General features: G+C 61.8%; 6 protein-coding genes across 6 annotated transcripts; all 6 read right to left on the bottom strand.

The window, feature by feature from the left end:
- Window positions 1-1211: 1211 nt before the first annotated feature.
- Window positions 1212-3770, bottom strand: LINJ_25_0950 (conserved hypothetical protein; the record flags this gene model as incomplete). The annotated part of the gene is made up of 1 exon (XM_001466087.1): window positions 1212-3770. The coding sequence occupies one exon, from the start codon at window positions 3768-3770 to the stop codon at window positions 1212-1214; it is 2559 nt and encodes an 852-aa protein (XP_001466124.1).
- Window positions 3771-6173: 2403 nt separating this feature from the next.
- On the bottom strand, window positions 6174-6707 carry CYPA (cyclophilin a; the record flags this gene model as incomplete). The annotated part of the gene is made up of 1 exon (XM_001466086.1): window positions 6174-6707. One exon carries the CDS (start codon window positions 6705-6707, stop codon window positions 6174-6176), a length of 534 nt encoding a protein of 177 aa, XP_001466123.1.
- Window positions 6708-7370: 663 nt separating this feature from the next.
- Window positions 7371-8393, bottom strand: LINJ_25_0930 (hypothetical protein, unknown function; the record flags this gene model as incomplete). Its single annotated transcript, XM_001466085.1, has 1 exon — window positions 7371-8393. The coding sequence occupies one exon, from the start codon at window positions 8391-8393 to the stop codon at window positions 7371-7373; it is 1023 nt and encodes a 340-aa protein (XP_001466122.1).
- A 743-nt stretch (window positions 8394-9136) lies between these two features.
- LINJ_25_0920 (conserved hypothetical protein) lies at window positions 9137-9907 on the bottom strand (the record flags this gene model as incomplete). The annotated part of the gene is made up of 1 exon (XM_001466084.1): window positions 9137-9907. One exon carries the CDS (start codon window positions 9905-9907, stop codon window positions 9137-9139), a length of 771 nt encoding a protein of 256 aa, XP_001466121.1.
- A 749-nt stretch (window positions 9908-10656) lies between these two features.
- Window positions 10657-14655, bottom strand: LINJ_25_0910 (conserved hypothetical protein; the record flags this gene model as incomplete). The annotated part of the gene is made up of 1 exon (XM_001466083.1): window positions 10657-14655. One exon carries the CDS (start codon window positions 14653-14655, stop codon window positions 10657-10659), a length of 3999 nt encoding a protein of 1332 aa, XP_001466120.1.
- Window positions 14656-16077: 1422 nt separating this feature from the next.
- On the bottom strand, window positions 16078-16956 carry LINJ_25_0900 (putative protein kinase; the record flags this gene model as incomplete). Its single annotated transcript, XM_001466082.1, has 1 exon — window positions 16078-16956. The coding sequence occupies one exon, from the start codon at window positions 16954-16956 to the stop codon at window positions 16078-16080; it is 879 nt and encodes a 292-aa protein (XP_001466119.1).
- Between the last annotated feature and the right edge of the window lie 1070 nt (window positions 16957-18026).

The following is an 18026-nucleotide window of genomic DNA, read 5'->3' as shown; positions in this document are numbered from 1 at the left end:
CACGACAGCAAAGAGGGCGCATGCAGTAGGTGGGGACAGACATCTGCAACAAACAAAACGGGTGATGAGGTACCCGCGTCAGCGCACCGCTGCGCAAAAGGCGAAAAGACGGAGGCCGTGAAGGAACGCAGCAACGGCCGTCTGATATGGGAAGATAGTACAGCGAGCGTGGCGGGGAGGAGAAGGAGAAAGGGAGGGAGAGGGGGGGGCGGGGGCGGAAAGAAGCAACCAATACGGAGGAGGGCGCCTCATCGAGAGACGCGCCATAGACAGCCTCCTTCGGCGCTTGCCCTCTCCTCTCGCCAACCCTACACACAAAGACATCAGTCATAGAAGGAGGAAAAGAAAGGGGCTTTCGTTTTTTCCGTCCTCTCTGTATGTCTATGTGCGTGTGTCTTCATATATCAACCACATCCCTTCCTCGCCCCTGAATTGGCGCTATACACGCTCGGCGCGTGTGCGGCCACCTTGCGCCAATGTTGTGCCTCACCGTCCACCTGTGTCTCTGTCTGACTCCCTTCGTCACTGGATATGTCCGGCGGCTCTCTAAGGGGCGGTACCCACATGCACGTACGCCACGACCTCCGCGTCACAGCCCCGTCCCTTTCCCCAAAGTGCCACGCGGCACACACGCATACACGCGTGAAGAAGGAAAAGGGCCGAGCAAAGGAGGTCTTTGTCGTTGTTGCGGGCCGTTTCGCACCTCTTCCCCCGCTGGATGATGTCGACCAGGGGAGGGGGGGGGGTGAGTCGGCGGTGGGAGAAGGCGCCTCTGTCTATAACTCGATCGCTCAGAAAGAGTGTGTGCATGCTCATGTATATCTATATATATATATATATACGTGTGTGTGTGCGTTTACCGGTCCGCGTGTCTTGCCACATCAATGGAAAGCGAAAGGAAGAGCCCTAACCAAACGCCGGTCGCGGGGGATGAGAGGGACGCGGTGCACCGTCCATGCTTGCATGTGCGTAGATGCATGGGCACGGTGGTCTGCCTGTTCTCCTCCGTCTCCCGCCTCCCGCGGTCGCACTCGGAAGCGGTGGTGTTTTGCTTGGCCCGCTCCGCGTATGCGCGTGCGGACGAGGAGAGCGGGCTGTAATGGAGGAAAAGGGACACACATACGCACGCAGAGGTGGGCGGACAGAGCGCCTGTCCCCCTCTTCCCTCCGACTCTTATGGGCTAGACGCGGTCCACTGCCTCTTCTTCCTTCTACTCGTCGCCATCGAAGACAAGAGGGACCACCGGCGCATCCTCGACCTCCCGAGTCGGCCTCGGCTTGCCCGACGGTGTGCCCTGCGGTGTCTCGTCTTGCTGCAGTGCCCCCACGACCACCGGCCGCGACTCTGTCGTCACCTCCGCGATGATGCCCGTGCCGAAGAGCTTTCGTTCAGGAGTGACCGCCAATGCGGACTGACTTTTCTCCAGACGTGCAGCGTCGGCGGCGGCATCGAAGACAGAGGATGGCTGCCGTAGCGGTGCTGGCGCTGCCGCTGCTGCTCTGGTGTCAGCGGCAAGTGGCCTCGTGACCGCTGGCATAACACCACTGGCGACTTCTGCGCTGTGGATGCGTTCGGCGGACTGTCGCTCGCCGAGTCGTACCTCATTGGGCGAGGTGGAGAGTCGCGCGACAAACCGCGGCACCGTCTGCGGCGTCGCCGCGCCGCCGCCTGTAGCGACGGCCCCGCTGCTACGACGGTGCCCGTCTCGCGGACACGATCTCCCGGCTACAGTTGCGGCGGAGCGCGGCATCGTTGCGAAGGCGTCTTGCCGCGCCTCGGACTGGCGATACTGGCTGTGACTGCTGCCGTGGTGCGCGGTGAAGGTGCCGCCGCCTTCAATCCGCTCAGCAGCCGGCGGTGCCAGCATCTGCCAGTACAGAGGGGAGGTGACCACCGCCGCCGCCGCCGCCATAGAATTCGTGGGATGGCTCATGTACGGCATCGCACCACGGAACTGCATGGACGGCGGCACCGTGGCACCACTGGTGCCGCCTACGGCGACTGGGTTTACGTGCTGTGGCGGCACCTGGGCCGGTGCCAGCACTCCGCCGCGGCCGCCGGGGGTACCGGCACACATGCCTCCATACGGCGCACCAGTGATGGCCGGCGCTGGGAGATCGATACAATGACCGCAGTGACTGCACCACGACATCAGCGGCCGTGCTGCCGCTGCCGGTGTTGGCGATACGGTCACTCCGGGCATCCACATGTTCGGCACGATGCAAGGTGTAGGGCCGGAAAACGGCGGGGGCGGCGCCAGCACCGCAGCTGTTGCCGACATGCCTGGCAAACCCAGTGAGGCACCCTGCACCGGCGCTGAGCTGCCCGAGAGAGAGAGGGCGCGAGGCTGACTGGCCGAGATCCCCGGGGCTGTCTCAGCGCTGCCGAATGCTGCGGGCACTGGCGCTGCGGTCATGCGCGGGAGTGGGCTGCAGCAGAGCTGTCGATGCGGCGTCGTCTCGCGCGCCTTCTGCTGTGGAGAAGGGCATGAGACATGCGATGGGGACGGTGAGGACGGCAGCGGCAGCGGTGGACGACGCGGACTTGGTGAGAGCTCGACGGGTCGCTCGGCAGCCGCGCACTCAACCGTTGCGCCTAGCACTGGCGGGGCGCTCGGGACGTGTGAGCCCGTCTCCATACCTTCCGGTGCCACCTCTGTTGCCAAAGCCTGCTGTTGCTGCTGTTGCTGGTGAAGGGAGGAGAGTCGCTGCTGCATTTCGAGTTGCGCCTGCTGCCGCTGCAGCACCGCAGCCGACGGCGCAATGTGGATCTTGATGCCCGCCTCGAGGGGGCTGATATCGGTGCCCTTGGTCAGCGACGACGCACTCTGCGGTACGACGCTGCGGACGGACTCGTAGCAGTCGTCGCTTCGCAGGATGCATCGCAGGTCTTCCTCGATGGGGATTCTGCTCGGCACGGCAGAGGAGCACTGGACGCCGCGCAGGGTGTCGAGGTCGATCTTCAGCCGCGCCTCACGCGGCATCTCGTTGAATGCCTCGCTTACCCACTGCCGTCGCTGCTCCTCTAGCACCTTCGCCCGTGTCTCCAGGCGATCTTCGCCATCGATGAAGACGTAATCGAACATGTGCAGTGCGCGACGCCACTTGCGGAGTTGAATGTCCCACAGGCGCTTGCTCCCCTTGAAAACGTCCGGTGGCGAAAGCGGGAGGATGCCGCCGCTCCTCAGCAGCGGATCGTGCGCGATGAGCCGCTTCATGTTTGTGTAGCCGTCCGTGACGTACCCAAACTGAATCTGCTTCTCACGCTGACTGCGACGGCGGCCCTCGTCGGGTGAGTTTCCCGACGGTGACAGCTTGCGCGGACGAGTATTGCTGCCAAGGGGAGAGGCCTTGCTGCTCAAAGGCGTCGTTCGCTGCCACCAGTCGTTGGGGGCTCCACTGCCGCTGACGCCACGCTCGCCGTCGCCTCGATAGCCGCGTGGGTTGAAGCCTGGGCTCAGCTGCTGCTGCTGCTTGTGCGGATGGCGTCTTTGAGGCGCATGAGACGGCTCGCGAGGCTGCGAGGATGGCGGGCGATGGTCCTTCAATGGTGTGCCGGCGAGGTGGTGATCCTGCTGCGAATGCTGGCGCGCAGAGGGGGATATGTCATCGCCGGGAAAGCACGGCGCCGGCGACAGCGATCGACTGCCCTTTAGAAGTACCCCACAGTTCTCTGGCGTTTGCCTAGCACACGTTTTGGCGTGGCTGTCACTACCACCATCGCGCGCCGCGCGCTGCAGCGTCGTAAAACTCTGCTGCGGCTTCTGCATTGGGAGACCGATTTCGGCGGCGTTATCAGAGAAACGGGAGGGTGAATAGAAGAGGCGGGGGAGGACAGAGCGGAAAAGACAAGAAGGCGGAGGGAGCGGAATCTGATCTATGGATGCGTGGTGAGCCTCACGAAGGGAAGCGCAGAAAGAAAAAAAACACAAAAGAAAAAAAGAAACAACGTGCACTCGCACAGAGGCGTAAAGACACACACACACACGCACTCACGCACATGCACGCGTGCATGTACCGGCTGCCGCTTGGATGTGGCGTCGTCTTTTCCTTCGCTTTTCGGGTACGCAGACGGTGTACGAGCTCGTGTGTGTGCCTCTCTCTCGGCCTGGGACGAGTGTGTGCGTATATCTATCTGTGTGAGGGAAGGGTAGCTTTAGGCGTGTCTGGCAGAATGTGTGCGTCTATGGTGAGTTATGGACGATGATGCGCTACTCGTGCGCGAGCAACGGAAATCAGCACCGAAGGGCACGCGAATATGGGTGAGATGGCAAAGAAGATGTGCAGTAGTAACGGTGGTGCCACAGGCCGTTGCAGTCTATCTGCGCCGCACATGAAGGTGGCAGCATCGATATAGGTTGTGAAAGAGAAGAAGGTGGGGAGGGGGGCAGGTGCTCAGCCGAGTGGATACGGAGTGGGCGAGGAAGATGCGGAGAGGGGTGAGGCAGACAAAGAACGGCATCAGCTAGCTCGAAACCATCAGCACAGAGCAGCGTGGCATGAGCACCACCACCAGCAGCAGCAGCGTTGCGAGGGAGAAGAGAGGGAGGGGGGAGGCACCGCCTACGCGAATCATTCGGACCGTGCGAGTGTGCTGTAGGGGAGGAGGACGGGAGTGCTGCCGCGAAGGCGGTGTACGCACAGGCCCGATGAAAAACAGCAGGAGTCGCCCCGCTAATCATTCCCTCTTTTTCGGCGCTCTCTCTTTTCTTCTTTTTATGTTTCTCTATACGGAGGAGGAGAGCGAGAGATGCGGCGCATCTGCCGCGATCACCGGAACATACCTGCACACACACACACACACACACGCGCACAGGCAGACACAGACAGCAGCTCATGCGCAAACATGTCCGTATATGTGCGGCGTGAATCCGAAAAAAAAAAAACGGGAGTGTGGTGGTGACATGTGCCTTTCTCTTGTTCTCATTTTCTTTTGTGAAACATAAATTTTTCGTTCTTTTCGTCATCTTAAAGAGGCTGTGTGGTGGTGTTGGTGTGTGTGTTAGGGAATTGTGAAGGCTGAACAGTGAGAGGGGGCAATGGGGAAGAGGGCACTAGCCACAGAGTAGCAGCAGTGGAGAGCCATTCAAGACGCGTCCCATCCTTTCCCCCTCCCCCTCCATGCTTTTCTTTCTTCACGCGCCCAGGCACACCCGTTTCGCACCCGGGCCGCCTCCTCCACACCAAAGCGTGTGCAGAGACACAGAGTGATGCTGGCAGAGAGAGGCGTAGGCGTCCCCAGTAGATCGGTGCGTGAGTGTGCGTGGCCGTTTATGTGCTGAAAGCGCATGCGTGGTAAGAGAAGGTGGCCGAGCCCACTCATGCAGACAGACACGGAGAGGCGTGCGGGCACGCAACCGCCACGCCGGGGGTTCCCCCTTTTCTCTCTCCCTCTTCACACAACATACGGCGACGAGGACGACGACTACCACCACCAAAGATAAAGATAAAAGAATGGCTCCCTTTCCTGCCCTCGCCTCCCGCCCTTCTCGCCTGCGGCACGTGAGGAGTGCTGCTCGCTGTTGACCGAGCGCGAGACAGACGGGCCCGCAGAGACATAGACACAGACACGCGCGGTCAGTGGGGGGGGAGAGGTGGGGGAGAGGGAAGAGAAATCAAGCAAGACAGGACATCACCAGCGAAAGGGACAGAGAAGAAATCATCAAGAGATACTCAAATACAAGGAAAAGAGGCTGTAGAGACTATAGAGGGAAGAGGGCAGAGCGTGAAAGGGAAGGTGGAAGGGAGAGGGGAGGCACGACGAAATCGACCCCCTCCTCCGCGCGCACATACAGAAACCGAGACAGACAAAATTGTGACACATACGATCTTGATCAAGGGAAGAGGGAGGCAAGGAGAAGGGTGATCTGGCCGTGGTGCCAGGGGTGGGTGTGGAAACGGAGGAGGAAAGGTTGGGCAGGCGGGAGGTTAGTGGGGATCGGCGTGTGTGTGTGTGTGTTACCAGAACGTTCGGGATGCACGGACACACCCAGCGGCACGCACTGATCCCCTCCGACCACTCTCCTCGTACACCCGGACAGATGAGAGCTCATCGTCTGCTTCCCCACTCCCTAGTCTTCTTCGCCTTCATGAACGAGGACATGCCGTCCTTCACCCCCGCCCCTTCTCCCCTCTCAGTTTCGCCTCTCCTCGGCCTACGTCACAGTCCTCCGTTAAAGCTGTCCGCAGGCAGCCACGCGCACGGGCTTCGAGGTGGTGCCGCTGCGGCTGCCGACGGCCTCCATAGCCTTGACGACGTCATAGCCCTCCAGCACCTGGCCGAACACGACATGCTTGCCGTCCAGCCAGCTCGTGGGCGCTGTGCACAGGAAGAACTGAGAGCCGTTCGTGTTGGGGCCGGCATTGGCCATCGACAACGTGCCTGGGCCGAAGTGCTTGCCGGCCTTGCCGGCAAAGGACTCATCGGCAAACTTGGAGCCGTAGATGGACTTGCCGCCAGTGCCGTTGCCGTTGGTGAAGTCGCCACCCTGGCACATGAAATCCGGGATCACACGATGAAACGGGCAGTTGGCGTAGCCGAAGCCCTTCTCGCCCGTGCACAACGCGCGGAAGTTCTCGGCCGTCTGGGGGACGGCGTCCTTGAAGAGCTCCATCGTCACGCGGCCGGCGGGCTTGCCACCGATCTCGATGTCCATCCAAACCTTGGGGTTGGATTCAACGACGGGGTAGTGCGGCGTGTAAGACATTATGCTTGAAGGGAGACGAGGGTTAGTGTTTGTGTTTGAACGAGTGAAGACGAGGGGAGGTGGGAGACTGAGAAGGCGCCAAGGAATCCCGTGCGTATGTGTGTGTGCGCGCGCGCGGATGCGTGCGTATCGCGGCAAGGCGAAAAAGCAGAGAAAAAGGTGGTCACGAAACAGTGGGTGGTCGAGGGAGGGGAGGGTGAGGGGCCGGAGGCGAGCGAGACACACGAGGGGAGAGAGAGGGCGAGCGCGAGTGCATGGAAGGTGCAGCCTTGACATGCGAATATGTCTTCGTGTCTGCATGCGCGTGTAAAGGTGTCGAATGTGGGCTCGCAGGGAATGCCGGCCGACGGGGTCTCTGACGGTGCCACACAGCCTCGTGGAGTTCACAAAACTTCGGTGCCGATATTCAGTTACACGCACGGCGGCAAGGCGCGTCGCGGCGACTCGAGTGAGGATGCGGCATTCATGCCTACCCACACCTTCATACAATGTGCGCTAACGTACATCTTGCACGTGCTCTATATATATATATACGGGTACATTGCGTACAGCATGCAGTAATCAAGTCCACAACCCGGCGCAGACACACCCATCTGCCCGCAGCAACAGGAATGGCGGCAGCGACAGGAGGAACACGGTGACGCCGAAAAGAAGACGACGTTCCTACTGATACTTCTTCGCCTCTACAGGAGCTGCAGACGGTTGCCCCGCGCCTGCTGCCGGGTTTGCCAAGGTTGCCGAAGCGCTCGCCCTTTGTCTGGCGGCCTGAGCACCGTTGCTACGGCCACAACGGCCCCTAACACTACCACTGGCGGCGGCTGGCGTTGACAGCGCCGGCGCCGGTGCCGAGGTAGGGCTGACATCGAATAGCATGACACCCCACATTGACAAAGCAAACCCAACGAAGTTCAGCATCAATAGGCTGAGTCGACGCACCCCGGTGAACGGCGCCTCGGAGGAGATGGGCGTGCCGTCGGGGTGGAGACGGACGCCGTCGTCGCCTGTGGGACTCTCAGGGCCGACGGCGATGATGGCCAGCACGTCAACCAAGGCCTCCAGTAATATCCACCCGAGTTCTACATACGAGAGAGGCTCATCAGCATGCGCCGAGGCAATGCCGCAAGTGCCTGGCTCGCCACTGACCTTCTCGGCAGCAGCACAACTCAGCTCACGCCGCCCCCCGTTACGTGGGGACGCTGCTGCACCAGCGACAGCGATGGCGTCATGGGTGTAGCTCACCTCCACCTGATACGCTTGGGACTCCTTCTGCTTGCTCGGGTGCGCTGCAGCGGCCTTTGGGGAGGCGAAGGAGCGCTGCTGCTCCAGCCGTCCTTGTAGAGTCACACACCCGTAGACGAGTATGTACATGACGGCGCTCGCCAGAAGCAACGCGCAGCCGAGCGCCATTTTCACGCCGGACTTGTAGCCGAACAGAAACAGCGTAAGGCAAATGAGGTGCGCAACGTGGAAAAGCGCGACAAGTACGTACTCGGCCCCGCCCGACTCGGCGAGGGCGACGCCGTTGACGTCAGCACTGCTGTCGCTGTGCCTCTTCGTCTCCTCTAGCACCTCGACGAAGCTGCGGTGCACCCCCCATTTAGACCACAGGTAGACTACAGTGAGAATCACCATGAGGGCCGAGTAAGCCGTGAGGCACGCCCGACAGAGCGCCTTGGAGCCGGTCATGGTGATCAAAACACACACGCGCACACACACACACGTTCAAAGAAGGGGTCTGCTGGGCGTGTGTCCTAGAATAGTGATGCAGAAGGGAGGAGATGGGAGAGGTGGAGGCGCTGGAGGTGACACATGGGCCAAGATCGCGTCAACCCTTTAATGTGGCTGCCCGGTCGGCATGGGCTAGCACCACAACCGCACACGCAAAGAGCAGGACGAGGACAGAGGGAGGGAGAGAGGAGCATGGCAAGAGAAAGGAGGAGAGTCGTGGTGACGAAGAAATGGTAGTGGCGGTGGCCATTCCCGCCACCACTCCCAACAGCACCGTTCTTGCTCCATACAGTCGCACACACTCGCAAACCCTTGCCCCCTCTCTCTCTGTGTCTCTCTGCCTGTCGCTGGGGTGGGGGAGGGGGGAATGACACGTGCGCGCACACACGCAGATGCAGGAAGACGCGTGCTTTCGATGTCTTTTGTCCTGCCATGTGAACGCACTACAGTGCTGCTGCGTGCGCTGCTTTGCTCTGTTTCTGGTTAGTGTAACGTACAAGTTTGTGATCCGGAGCAATGACATCCGCACCTCCCTCCCTCTCACACACACACACACAGACGCCACGAAAACACAGAGCCCGACCACCACCGATTCCGAGTGCTTCTTCCCGTACAACAGTAGCTGCATTCGCCCGCTGCCACGCCTCTGCAGCAGCAGAGACCGAGATGGACACGCCCACTTTCAGAAACGCACTGGCGCCTTACGTGATTTGCGCTACCGGCTTGTTGTCAGGGGTATCCTCGGTACCCTTGATCTGCTTGAATACAATGGACACCGGCGAGTCGAGCTCGACCACCGCCACCTTGTAGTCCGGCAGGCTCTTGATCTCGCCCACCTCGTTCTTGAAGCGCCGCCCGCGCATGTTGCGCACACTGATGCGGACGACATTGTCGATGTTGTAGATGTTCTTGAGGTAGTTCACGAGCTCCTGCTTCGACATGTCCTGTGGGATGTGAAAGATAGGTCGCGTCGTCTCGTTGTTCAGGACGCTGTCCAGCACCAGCCGCACTTCGACGTCAGGGAAGTACCGGCTGAAGAAGAAGGGGAAGTACTCTGGCGACCGCCGCAGGCCCGTCGGCGGTGGCCGTTGATGTGGCCACCCCCACTCCTCTGCCTTGCGGTTGACAAGGCCGATCTTGCCGGCAATCGGGTTCCAGATGCGCGAGCGACCGAAGTAGTTGTTCACCGCCGGCTCCGGGAACGGCCGTGGGTCGGGTATGACGTCGCGGTTGTACTCCCACGTCGTCCACCCCTTGTGGAGACGACCCATGCGGGAGCGCCACAGGTTGATACCCTGGTTCACCAGCGGGCGGTAGAATCGTCCTCGCTTTGCCGTGAGGAGGGGCGAGGTCGCCGTGCAGGAGCTGCCGCCGCCCACCACGTCGCCAGATCGCGCGCTAGCGGCGGCGACTGCGGCGATGGCGCTCGCGGCGCCGCAGACAATGGCGTGGTGGCTGCTGAGACGCTTCATGTCGGATGCGCCGCAGCGGGGGCGGCAGACGCGAAGCGCGAGAGGAGGCGCACGCGTACAAACGGCTCGGGTGCTTTTCGCGTCCGTTTCTTCGCTTGCTGCTTCGACTACCGTATCAACGCGGGGCCGAAGCCTTTGGTGCTCTGTGTGGGGAGAAGGGGGTGGGGGCGAGACGATGTGCGTGCGCGTCTCGAAAGGCCCCGCACACTTGACGGAGGCTGCTGGACGCGTGCAGCGGTAGATGACACGAAGAGGAGGCACGGACCACATAAGAAAAGGGCGAAAACGTCAGGCCAAAGCGGAGGCGAGCGGTAAAACAGCGCGGGAGAGGGGCAGGAGGGAAGATGCGTCCCGAATATCAAGTCAGCGCTGTATATGCATTCATGTATTTGTGTGCGTGCGTGTGTGTGTGGCTGGCGACATGCTTGAGCGAGTCATTAATCGCCGACCACCCCTCCCCCACTGTGAGGACACACATGAGCGCCGCCAAAGGGTAGGCCATGCCTCATCGACGGCGAATTCGCCTTCTCACCTCACCTGTCCTCATTTTGATCGACTCATGTGCTTATTTCCAGTGCGGTCTCGCGTCTTGCGTGGGTGTCTCCGCGCAGCGCGCATGAGCTGGCTCCAGCCCCAGCAAACGCGTGCAAAACACAGAAAGGATGTGGAAAGACGGATAAGCTGTGCCTTCATTTAGCACGCACACACGCACACCCTCATCCTCCTCCCTTCCCACCCATCTCGTGCGGCTAGAGCGTGTTGTTTGTCATCAAGTGTGAAAGCACTTCGAAGGTGGCCTTCTGCTTTGCGCGGGTCGCCTCTTGGACTTCATGCACCTGCCGCTGCGCTGTATCGAGCTTCGCCTGTAGCTGCGTGATCTGCTCCCTGGCGCTCGCGTGCGCACTGCAGAGGAGCTGGTGTGACTCGTACAGCCGCACCAGCTGCTCTCGCGCGATAGTAAGCGCGTGCACCAGTGCCTTCTTCTCCAGCTGATGCTGGTGGGCCTCGGCGTTGCGGGTGGCAAGCAGCTCGGAAAGCTCACGCTGCTTCCGCTCTAGGTCTGGTACCTGCTCCACCTGCTGCTGAGCCACCGCTTTGCACCGCTCCTTCGTGTCGGCCAGTTCCTGCTGCAGGCGTGTCACCGTCGCCTGCGCTGCCTCCAGCTGTCCGCGCGTGGACACGTTCACCTCTGTTGCGCGCGCCTGTTGCGTTGTGAGCGCCTCGACAGCGTCCTCGAGCTCGGCGATGCGGTGGCGCTTCTCGTTCAGTTTCGCGCGTGCCTCCTCCTCCAGCGCGTCCAAGGCGGCGTCCTTCCGCTCCATGTCAGCTCGTAATGTGTGCAGCGTGCGCAGCAAGTTGTCCCGCTCCTGGACGGCAGCCTCCGACGTGGAGTGGCGGGCTGCCAGCGCCTCCTTCTTCTCTGCTTCTAGTGCCTCGACGTGACTGAGCAGACGTGTGTTCTCCGCCGCCATGGACTGCTGCGTGAGAGTGGCGACGTGCAGGGCAGCATCCACGCGATGCAGTTGCGCTTCGACACGCGCGCACGCGCACCGCCAGTAAGCGATCAGAGTGCCCCTGTCATTCACGTCAACCACCTGCTTCAGCTCACTGGAAGCAGCCCCGCATTCCGCACCTGCGTCGCAGCCACTGTCCTCGCCCTGGGCCACACGTAGAGACTCGGTGGTAGATGTCGACACCAGGGCACTGCCATCTGCAGCTGTCCTCTCCACCTCCAGCGGCGTCCGCTCTTTCATGTCGACCCTCTCTTTCATATCGGCTTGTGCGTTGAAGACCTGCTTGTTGCTGCTTTGGTCGCTAAGCGCGAGCGGCTCGTGCTGCGGGGCTGGCACGCCTGCAAGCGTCGGGGATGGGATGGTGACCAAAGACAGCGGCGGCGCCTCGGGCAGGGCAGGCAATGCACATGTCGGTGAAAGCGGTGACAAGTAAGCTGCTCCGTGCCGCCCCGCGACAGCATGGCGCACTTCGGACGCAGCATGGCGCATAGCGTCCTCGTAAGCGGCCACCTGCGCCCTCCACGTGGCTTGCTGCTCTCGCAGCGCCTCCTCCGCGAGCGCTCGGCCTCTTTCAGCCTCGCGCAGCGACTCTGTATGAAGGCGTACGGCTGCGTCGGAGAAGGAGCGACACAGTTGCGCAAGTGAGGCTACCGCCGCGGCTTCCAGCGTGCGCCGCTTGTCCGCCTCGGCGAGCAGCAGCCCAGTCCGCGCAGCCCAGTGGCGCTGCTGCGTAACAAAGCAGCCTCGAATAGCCTGCATCTCCGCCTCCATAGCGTGCGTTTGCCGCTCGAGCGTCGCAAGCTGCGCAGACTTCACAGCGACCGTCTGCTGCATATGCAGCTGCTGTTCCTCGGCACGTGCTAGACGCACCTCCCACGCTGCCGTCGCCTCCGCATACGCCTCAGCGCTGTGCTGCTCTGCCGCCTCGAGCCGTCGCACCCACTCCGCTTTGACAGAGTCGACGGCTCGATTCAGTTGCGCCTGCTGCTTGCGCTGCAATATTGTCGCCTCCTCGGCCCGCCGCGCCAGCTCGTCCTTCAGCGCGGATACCTGACTGCGGAGCTGCTGCTGCCGCTGCTGTGCCTCACGCTGCCCCTCGACGTACTGCGTCCGGGTGAGGTCGAGGTGTCGACGCAGATCGCTGATGGTGGTGGTACGGAGCGCAAGCTGCTCCTGCAACTGATCCACCTTTGCCGCTAGCTCCGCATCACGCGACACCGTCGATAGCGTCTCTGCGCCCTGCTCTGTGCAGGTCCCACGGGACACCTGCTTCGGCTTCCACCGCAGCGCCGCGGCTGAGCCGACGCCTGTAAGAGGCGGCGGCGGGTCGAGAGTCGCCCGGTCCTTGGAAGCGACACGCACGCCAGTTCCACTGCCTGTGGTAGCGACAAGTCTGTCGTTCTTCTGGTGATTCTCGCCGTCGCTGCCGCGATGCTCACATTGCCCACGCGCTGCCGCGGCAGGCGGCGAGATGTCGCTGGTATCGGTGACATGAGCGGGGGAAGGGGACATCAGAGAAGGAGCCAGGTCGGAGCTCTTGTCGGCAGAGGGCATCCGCGGCCCCGTTGATGGTGTTGCAGAGGGTGTGCAAAACGCTTCTGTGGCCGACGTCAGTGTCGCTACCTCGCAGCGCAGCTTGCGTGCATGCGGGGTCGCTCTGCTCGATGACGACACTACTGTCTTGGGCTCGCGCTCGCGATAACGCTCTTGCGGTGCCGAAGGTGACACTGCGAACGGAGAGGAAGTAGCGCCGGAGAGTGGCGATGTAGCGAGAGACGAGGCGTTTGACGACGAGCGACGGCGCAGAGAAGCGCGGCGCGGCTTCGCGGCAGCGGCCCGTCGGCCATGTCGGAATGGCGCCTCCTTCTTGCTTGCAGCACCAGCCGCGACGACGCTTTCTTCGCCCACCTCTCGAGTTTCTCGAGATGCTGCTTGCGGGTCCTGCTGCGGTGGCAGTGGGCTTGCCGCGGCAGGCGCTGCTGACTTGAATGAAGGCAGCATCCAGCCCGCGTCCTGCTCCGCTCGGGCCGCTGCCGCGGGTGCAGCCGCTGCACAATGGCCATGCCGAGACGACTCTCGAAGAGGAGAAGATGAAGAAGAGCGGCTACGGGGCCGCGATAAGCTGCGCGCTTGATGCCTGCTGTCGGTGCGATGGCGGTTTCGACTGCGGCGCCGCTTCTTTGGTCCCTCCGACGAAGCCGACGATGACGATCGCGAAGAGGACGACCCTCGCAGGTGTGGCAGTGGTCTCCTCAGCAGTCGTGCAAAGGCCTCGCTGACGGGTGTGCCGTCGGCAAGTCTCTCCACCCCTTCCGGTGGGCTCTCCGCACCGCCCGCGCAGAGCAGAGAACGGCCCCACGCGCTCTTGTCCGTGTTGCACAGCGAAGCGAAGGGTGACACATCTGCCGCAGCAACCTTGGCATCAGCTGCGCTTGTCCCCGACTCCTGAACTTCCGGCTCCTGAGAGCGTCGCTGCTGGCGAAGGGCGTGCAACGGGTCCACGCCGTAGGAGAAGCCGTTCACGACGAGCAGGCGCGGGAAGTATGACAGGAGCCGCTCCACGTAGTTGGCAACAGAAGGTGAACTGCCGACGGCGCCGTGAACTCGGCCGTTGCCCTGCCCACCAGCAGCCCCGCCACTGACGTCTACGCTACCGCTGCCCGCGTCCTGCGTGTCAGGGCCCGTGGCGAGGCAGCATGGGTTCTCCTCGATGGGCCAGTAGGCGGCTGCACCGTCCTGACTGTCGTTGAGAGACACGTTCATCGTGGTGGGCGGAGAAAAGGCGCCGCTGCCTGCCGCCGCTGTCGTCATGGAAGACCGCGATGATGGCGACTCCAGCCGCAGCTCCTGCAGATGCGTTCTGTGAGGCGTGAGGGCGTCTATGACCTCGTCCAGCGTCGCGATACGGTTGGCGCACAGATCCACGTAGGCCAGCGGCGCGGACGCCGGCACTGAGCGCAGCCCTGCTAACTCCATGATGCTGTTAAAGCCGAGGGAAAGCCACTGCAGCGAGGCGAGAGAGCTGAAGGCGGCCGGACCGAGGCGGGTCAGCCGGTTGCTGGACAGGTTCAGGCGCTCGAGATGTCCAAGCCCGTCCCAGCACCCCGGTGGTATCTCTCGCAGTTCATTCGCGCTCAAGTCAAGTTCCACCAAGTGTCGCAGCGTGCGCAGGCACCCACTCTCGAGCTCCTTGATGCTGTTCATGTGGACGCTGAGGAAGCGCAACGACAACATGTCGGGCAGGTGCTGGATGTGCCGCAGAGAGAGGAGGCCACGGCCGCAGAGGAAGAGGGAGCGGGTTTGCCGCAACTCGCGGGTGTCCGTTTCACCTTCGTCATTCACGACGGATGCAGCACGTCGTGCGTGCTGCGGCGGTGGCTGGAGTCGCCGAGGGCTTTGCCGCGGAGCAGGGCCGCTGCCCCTGTCTCGCATGGATGCAGATACAGTGGCACTGCTACCACTGCCGGGGCGGCGGTGGCCGCTGATTTTGTCCGCGGCTACCTCCCCCTCTACAATGGTGATCACCGTCGTGGTGGGGAGCGGCCCGTGCACGATGCTCTGACGTGGCGGAAGAGGGGGGGACAACGTGGCGCGTGCTGCCGGGTCGGCTGCACGACTCAGCGAAGCAGACATCCTCTGCGGCGAGATGCGGTGCGGCTGTGATTTCATTCAGCTCAAATATTTGGCAACAACGAAAAGCGAAAATTGGAGCAGAGCACAACGATTACAGGGGAGGGGGGAGGGAGGGGGCGGTGCCGCTGCTTCCTCGTGGTGGCGGGTTTCTTATCTTCCTCTATGTAAGCAGCGCCCACGTGTATGCGACTCTATGTGGGGAGGCGTAGGAGGAGGGGGAGGGGGAAGTGCTTCTATTGCCCTTGTATGCATGTACAATCTTTGGGTGCCGCAGGTGAGGAAAAAGATGAACCTCCACACGCCGCCCCCCAAACGTTCCTCTAGGCGCGTGCGAGCGGCCCACCCGCACCAACAACAAGATGAGAGCAAACAAAAAAAGAAAGGGAGCCGACCTGACGAAGCGCGTCTACTCGGCATGGCAGCAGCCGAGGCAGCAGTGACCGTTGTGAGGGAAGTAGGAGGAGTAGTGGGCGGGAGGCGGGGGGCCCCTTTGCATGTCACGCGCGTGCCCCCCCGGTGGCGTGTGCGCCTGTGTTGCTCCCCCGACTCGACACGCGGGGCACTTTTGTGCGGCAGGGAGCAACAATAAAAATTTTTTTCTGCGCTGCTTTACGGCCCTCCTTCGTTTGCCGTTTCGCCAGCGGAGGCGCAGAGGAGCGAAGCAAAGATGCAACAGAGGACGAGAGTGGTGGTGGTGGGGGGGGTGGCGCACGTGCCACAGATGAGGTGCACGGGCGAGCGCGCTACGACTGACGCACAGGCACGGACTCGCGAACATATCACGGATAGCCTTGCAGTGAATTATACGCGCCCATCACGCGGGGCAGCGCATCGGCACTCGTACACGCCCTCAACGAATCGCACAGAGGAAGCAAGGGGGAGAGAGACGCACACGCAAAACGCATCAAGGGCTCAAGCAGGGCCGTGCGACGACGGTCATGAGGGATGCACCGGATGTGGAGGGAGGGACACGGCTTCTACCTCATTGCTTTATTTATAGCTATTTGCTCTTTTACAGGAGTACTAGCCGACCATGGTGCGCTTTCGCCCACGCGCGCGCACCGCCTCCAGTCGCTGCAGCGCCTCTTCTCCCTTCTTCGGGTCAGCGGCGCTGCGATAACCTTCAAGAATAATGTCACTGGCAAAGGCGGAGAGGTACGGGTGGGTCGAAGCGATAGCGCGCTCCAGCACGTAGAGGTCCACCGCGCGCTCCTCTGTGCTATACTTCTCGGAGATGAGCCCAAAATCGAGAACAACAATGTCCTCCGCTGTTGGCAGCACCCGCGAAGTCGACGCGAGGGCATCTGCACCATCCGCACCAGGTACCGCCGCCGCTAGCCCGTCGCATGTGCAAATGAAGTTGGAGGTCGTGAGGTCGCCGTGGACGATGTTCGCGTTGTGCAACCGCGCCACCACGACACCAATGCTCTGCAGAAGGGCCGCGGTCACCGGCGACAGGGCAGCGTTGCCCAACGCCGAGGGCGACGGTGTGGGCTGCGGTTGTTGCTGCTGCGCAGACGTACTCTTACCCTTCGAGACTTGCTGCATGTAGGCGGCGTGCTCGACGTCGAGCGCCTCCTTCACGGTTGGGCCAGCCTCATAGGACATGACAAGAAAGGTGTTGATGTAGTCAGCACCTAACAGACGCGGTGCACGGATGCCCTTCTTCACGCAACGTTCCAGAGCGCGTGCCTCGCGACGCGTACGCTGCGTACGCAGACGCTCATCGAGGCTTGGGTCACGGTACCGCTTCACAAAACGATGCTTGCATAAAGCCGGTGCGCCGTAGAAGCTGCAGTAGTACACCTTCGACTCCGCACCTTGGAAGATAAGGCGGCCCAGCTCGATGGAGTGCGTGCTCCCGCCGGGCCCTAGCTCCGCCTGCGCGTTGCTCGATGACATTCTCGCAGTGCGCTTTACCGTTGTGTGTATGTGTACGTGGCGGAGAAGGGGGGTGGAGATACAGTGCAAACGCAGAGGAAAGTCGCATGCGAAAACACACGCACACGCACGAGCACCCTAGAGGACTAGCGCCGCTCTAGCGTCTCTCTTGTGTGCAGGCCCCTGTACTTCGAAGTGCGACAGCCACTTCGGCTGGAAGTCGGCTGAGGACACCGGGAGAAGGAGGAGCGGGAATCAGAAACTGAAAAGACGCTAGAGAGAGCGTACGCGTGCGCGTTCGTGTGCACAGCTCCGCACTGCTTCGCCGCGAGCGCGCTGCATGCGTAAAAGGTGCATATGGGTACGCTTGTGCATGGCGACAGAGGGGAGGGAAGGGGCCCGGTAGCCCGCTCCGCCCCACACGACTGCGCTCGAGGACTGATCAGTGGCGAGCAGTCGTGATTTCGCTGCTTATTTTTCCATATCCTTCTGCGGTTCAGCACTACAAGTAGATCAAAAAACTAGCAGGGAGGAGGGTGGGTGGGCCGGCGAAGACTAAGGCCTCGCTGCTGGCAATGCATACCGCTTCACCTTTCGTCTTCCTCCATCTCCCTTCCTCCACGAGACACACATGCGCATCTTGAGACGCACCTGGTGAGCGCCGCTCGTTGCCCCTCCCTCCACCCCCTTTCGCCTTATCGACTCGCAACAGTGCATCGAGAGGAGGCGCAGAATGGCGTCGATAAAAACGGGAAGAAGGGGCGGGGTCCATATCACAGGACGCGGCTGCCGCACACTCGGCATCCACACAAGACCAGCGAACCCTCGCGCACCCACACATAGGCGTATACGCACACGCACACACATACACATCGACAGACACGCACGCGCACGCCACTTTTCCGTTGTCTGTGCCTCTCTTTTCAGCACCACCCCTCACTTTCTCAGATGACATGCTCAGTCGCAGTCCTTCTCTGCATCTTGGCTTTCCTTCACATTCTCCACTCCATCACCAACACACCGCAGGACCCTTCCCATCACCGCCGTCTGCTTCCCGCCTCCCCCCTCTCCACACGAGACGGCTACACACA

This window comes from Leishmania infantum, chromosome 25 (genome assembly GCF_000002875.2).
Source record: "Leishmania infantum JPCM5 genome chromosome 25".
NCBI classification, from domain to species: domain Eukaryota; phylum Euglenozoa; class Kinetoplastea; order Trypanosomatida; family Trypanosomatidae; genus Leishmania; species Leishmania infantum.
The sequence above is the reverse complement of the archived record's forward strand: the minus strand, read 5'-3'. Positions and strand labels throughout refer to the sequence as shown.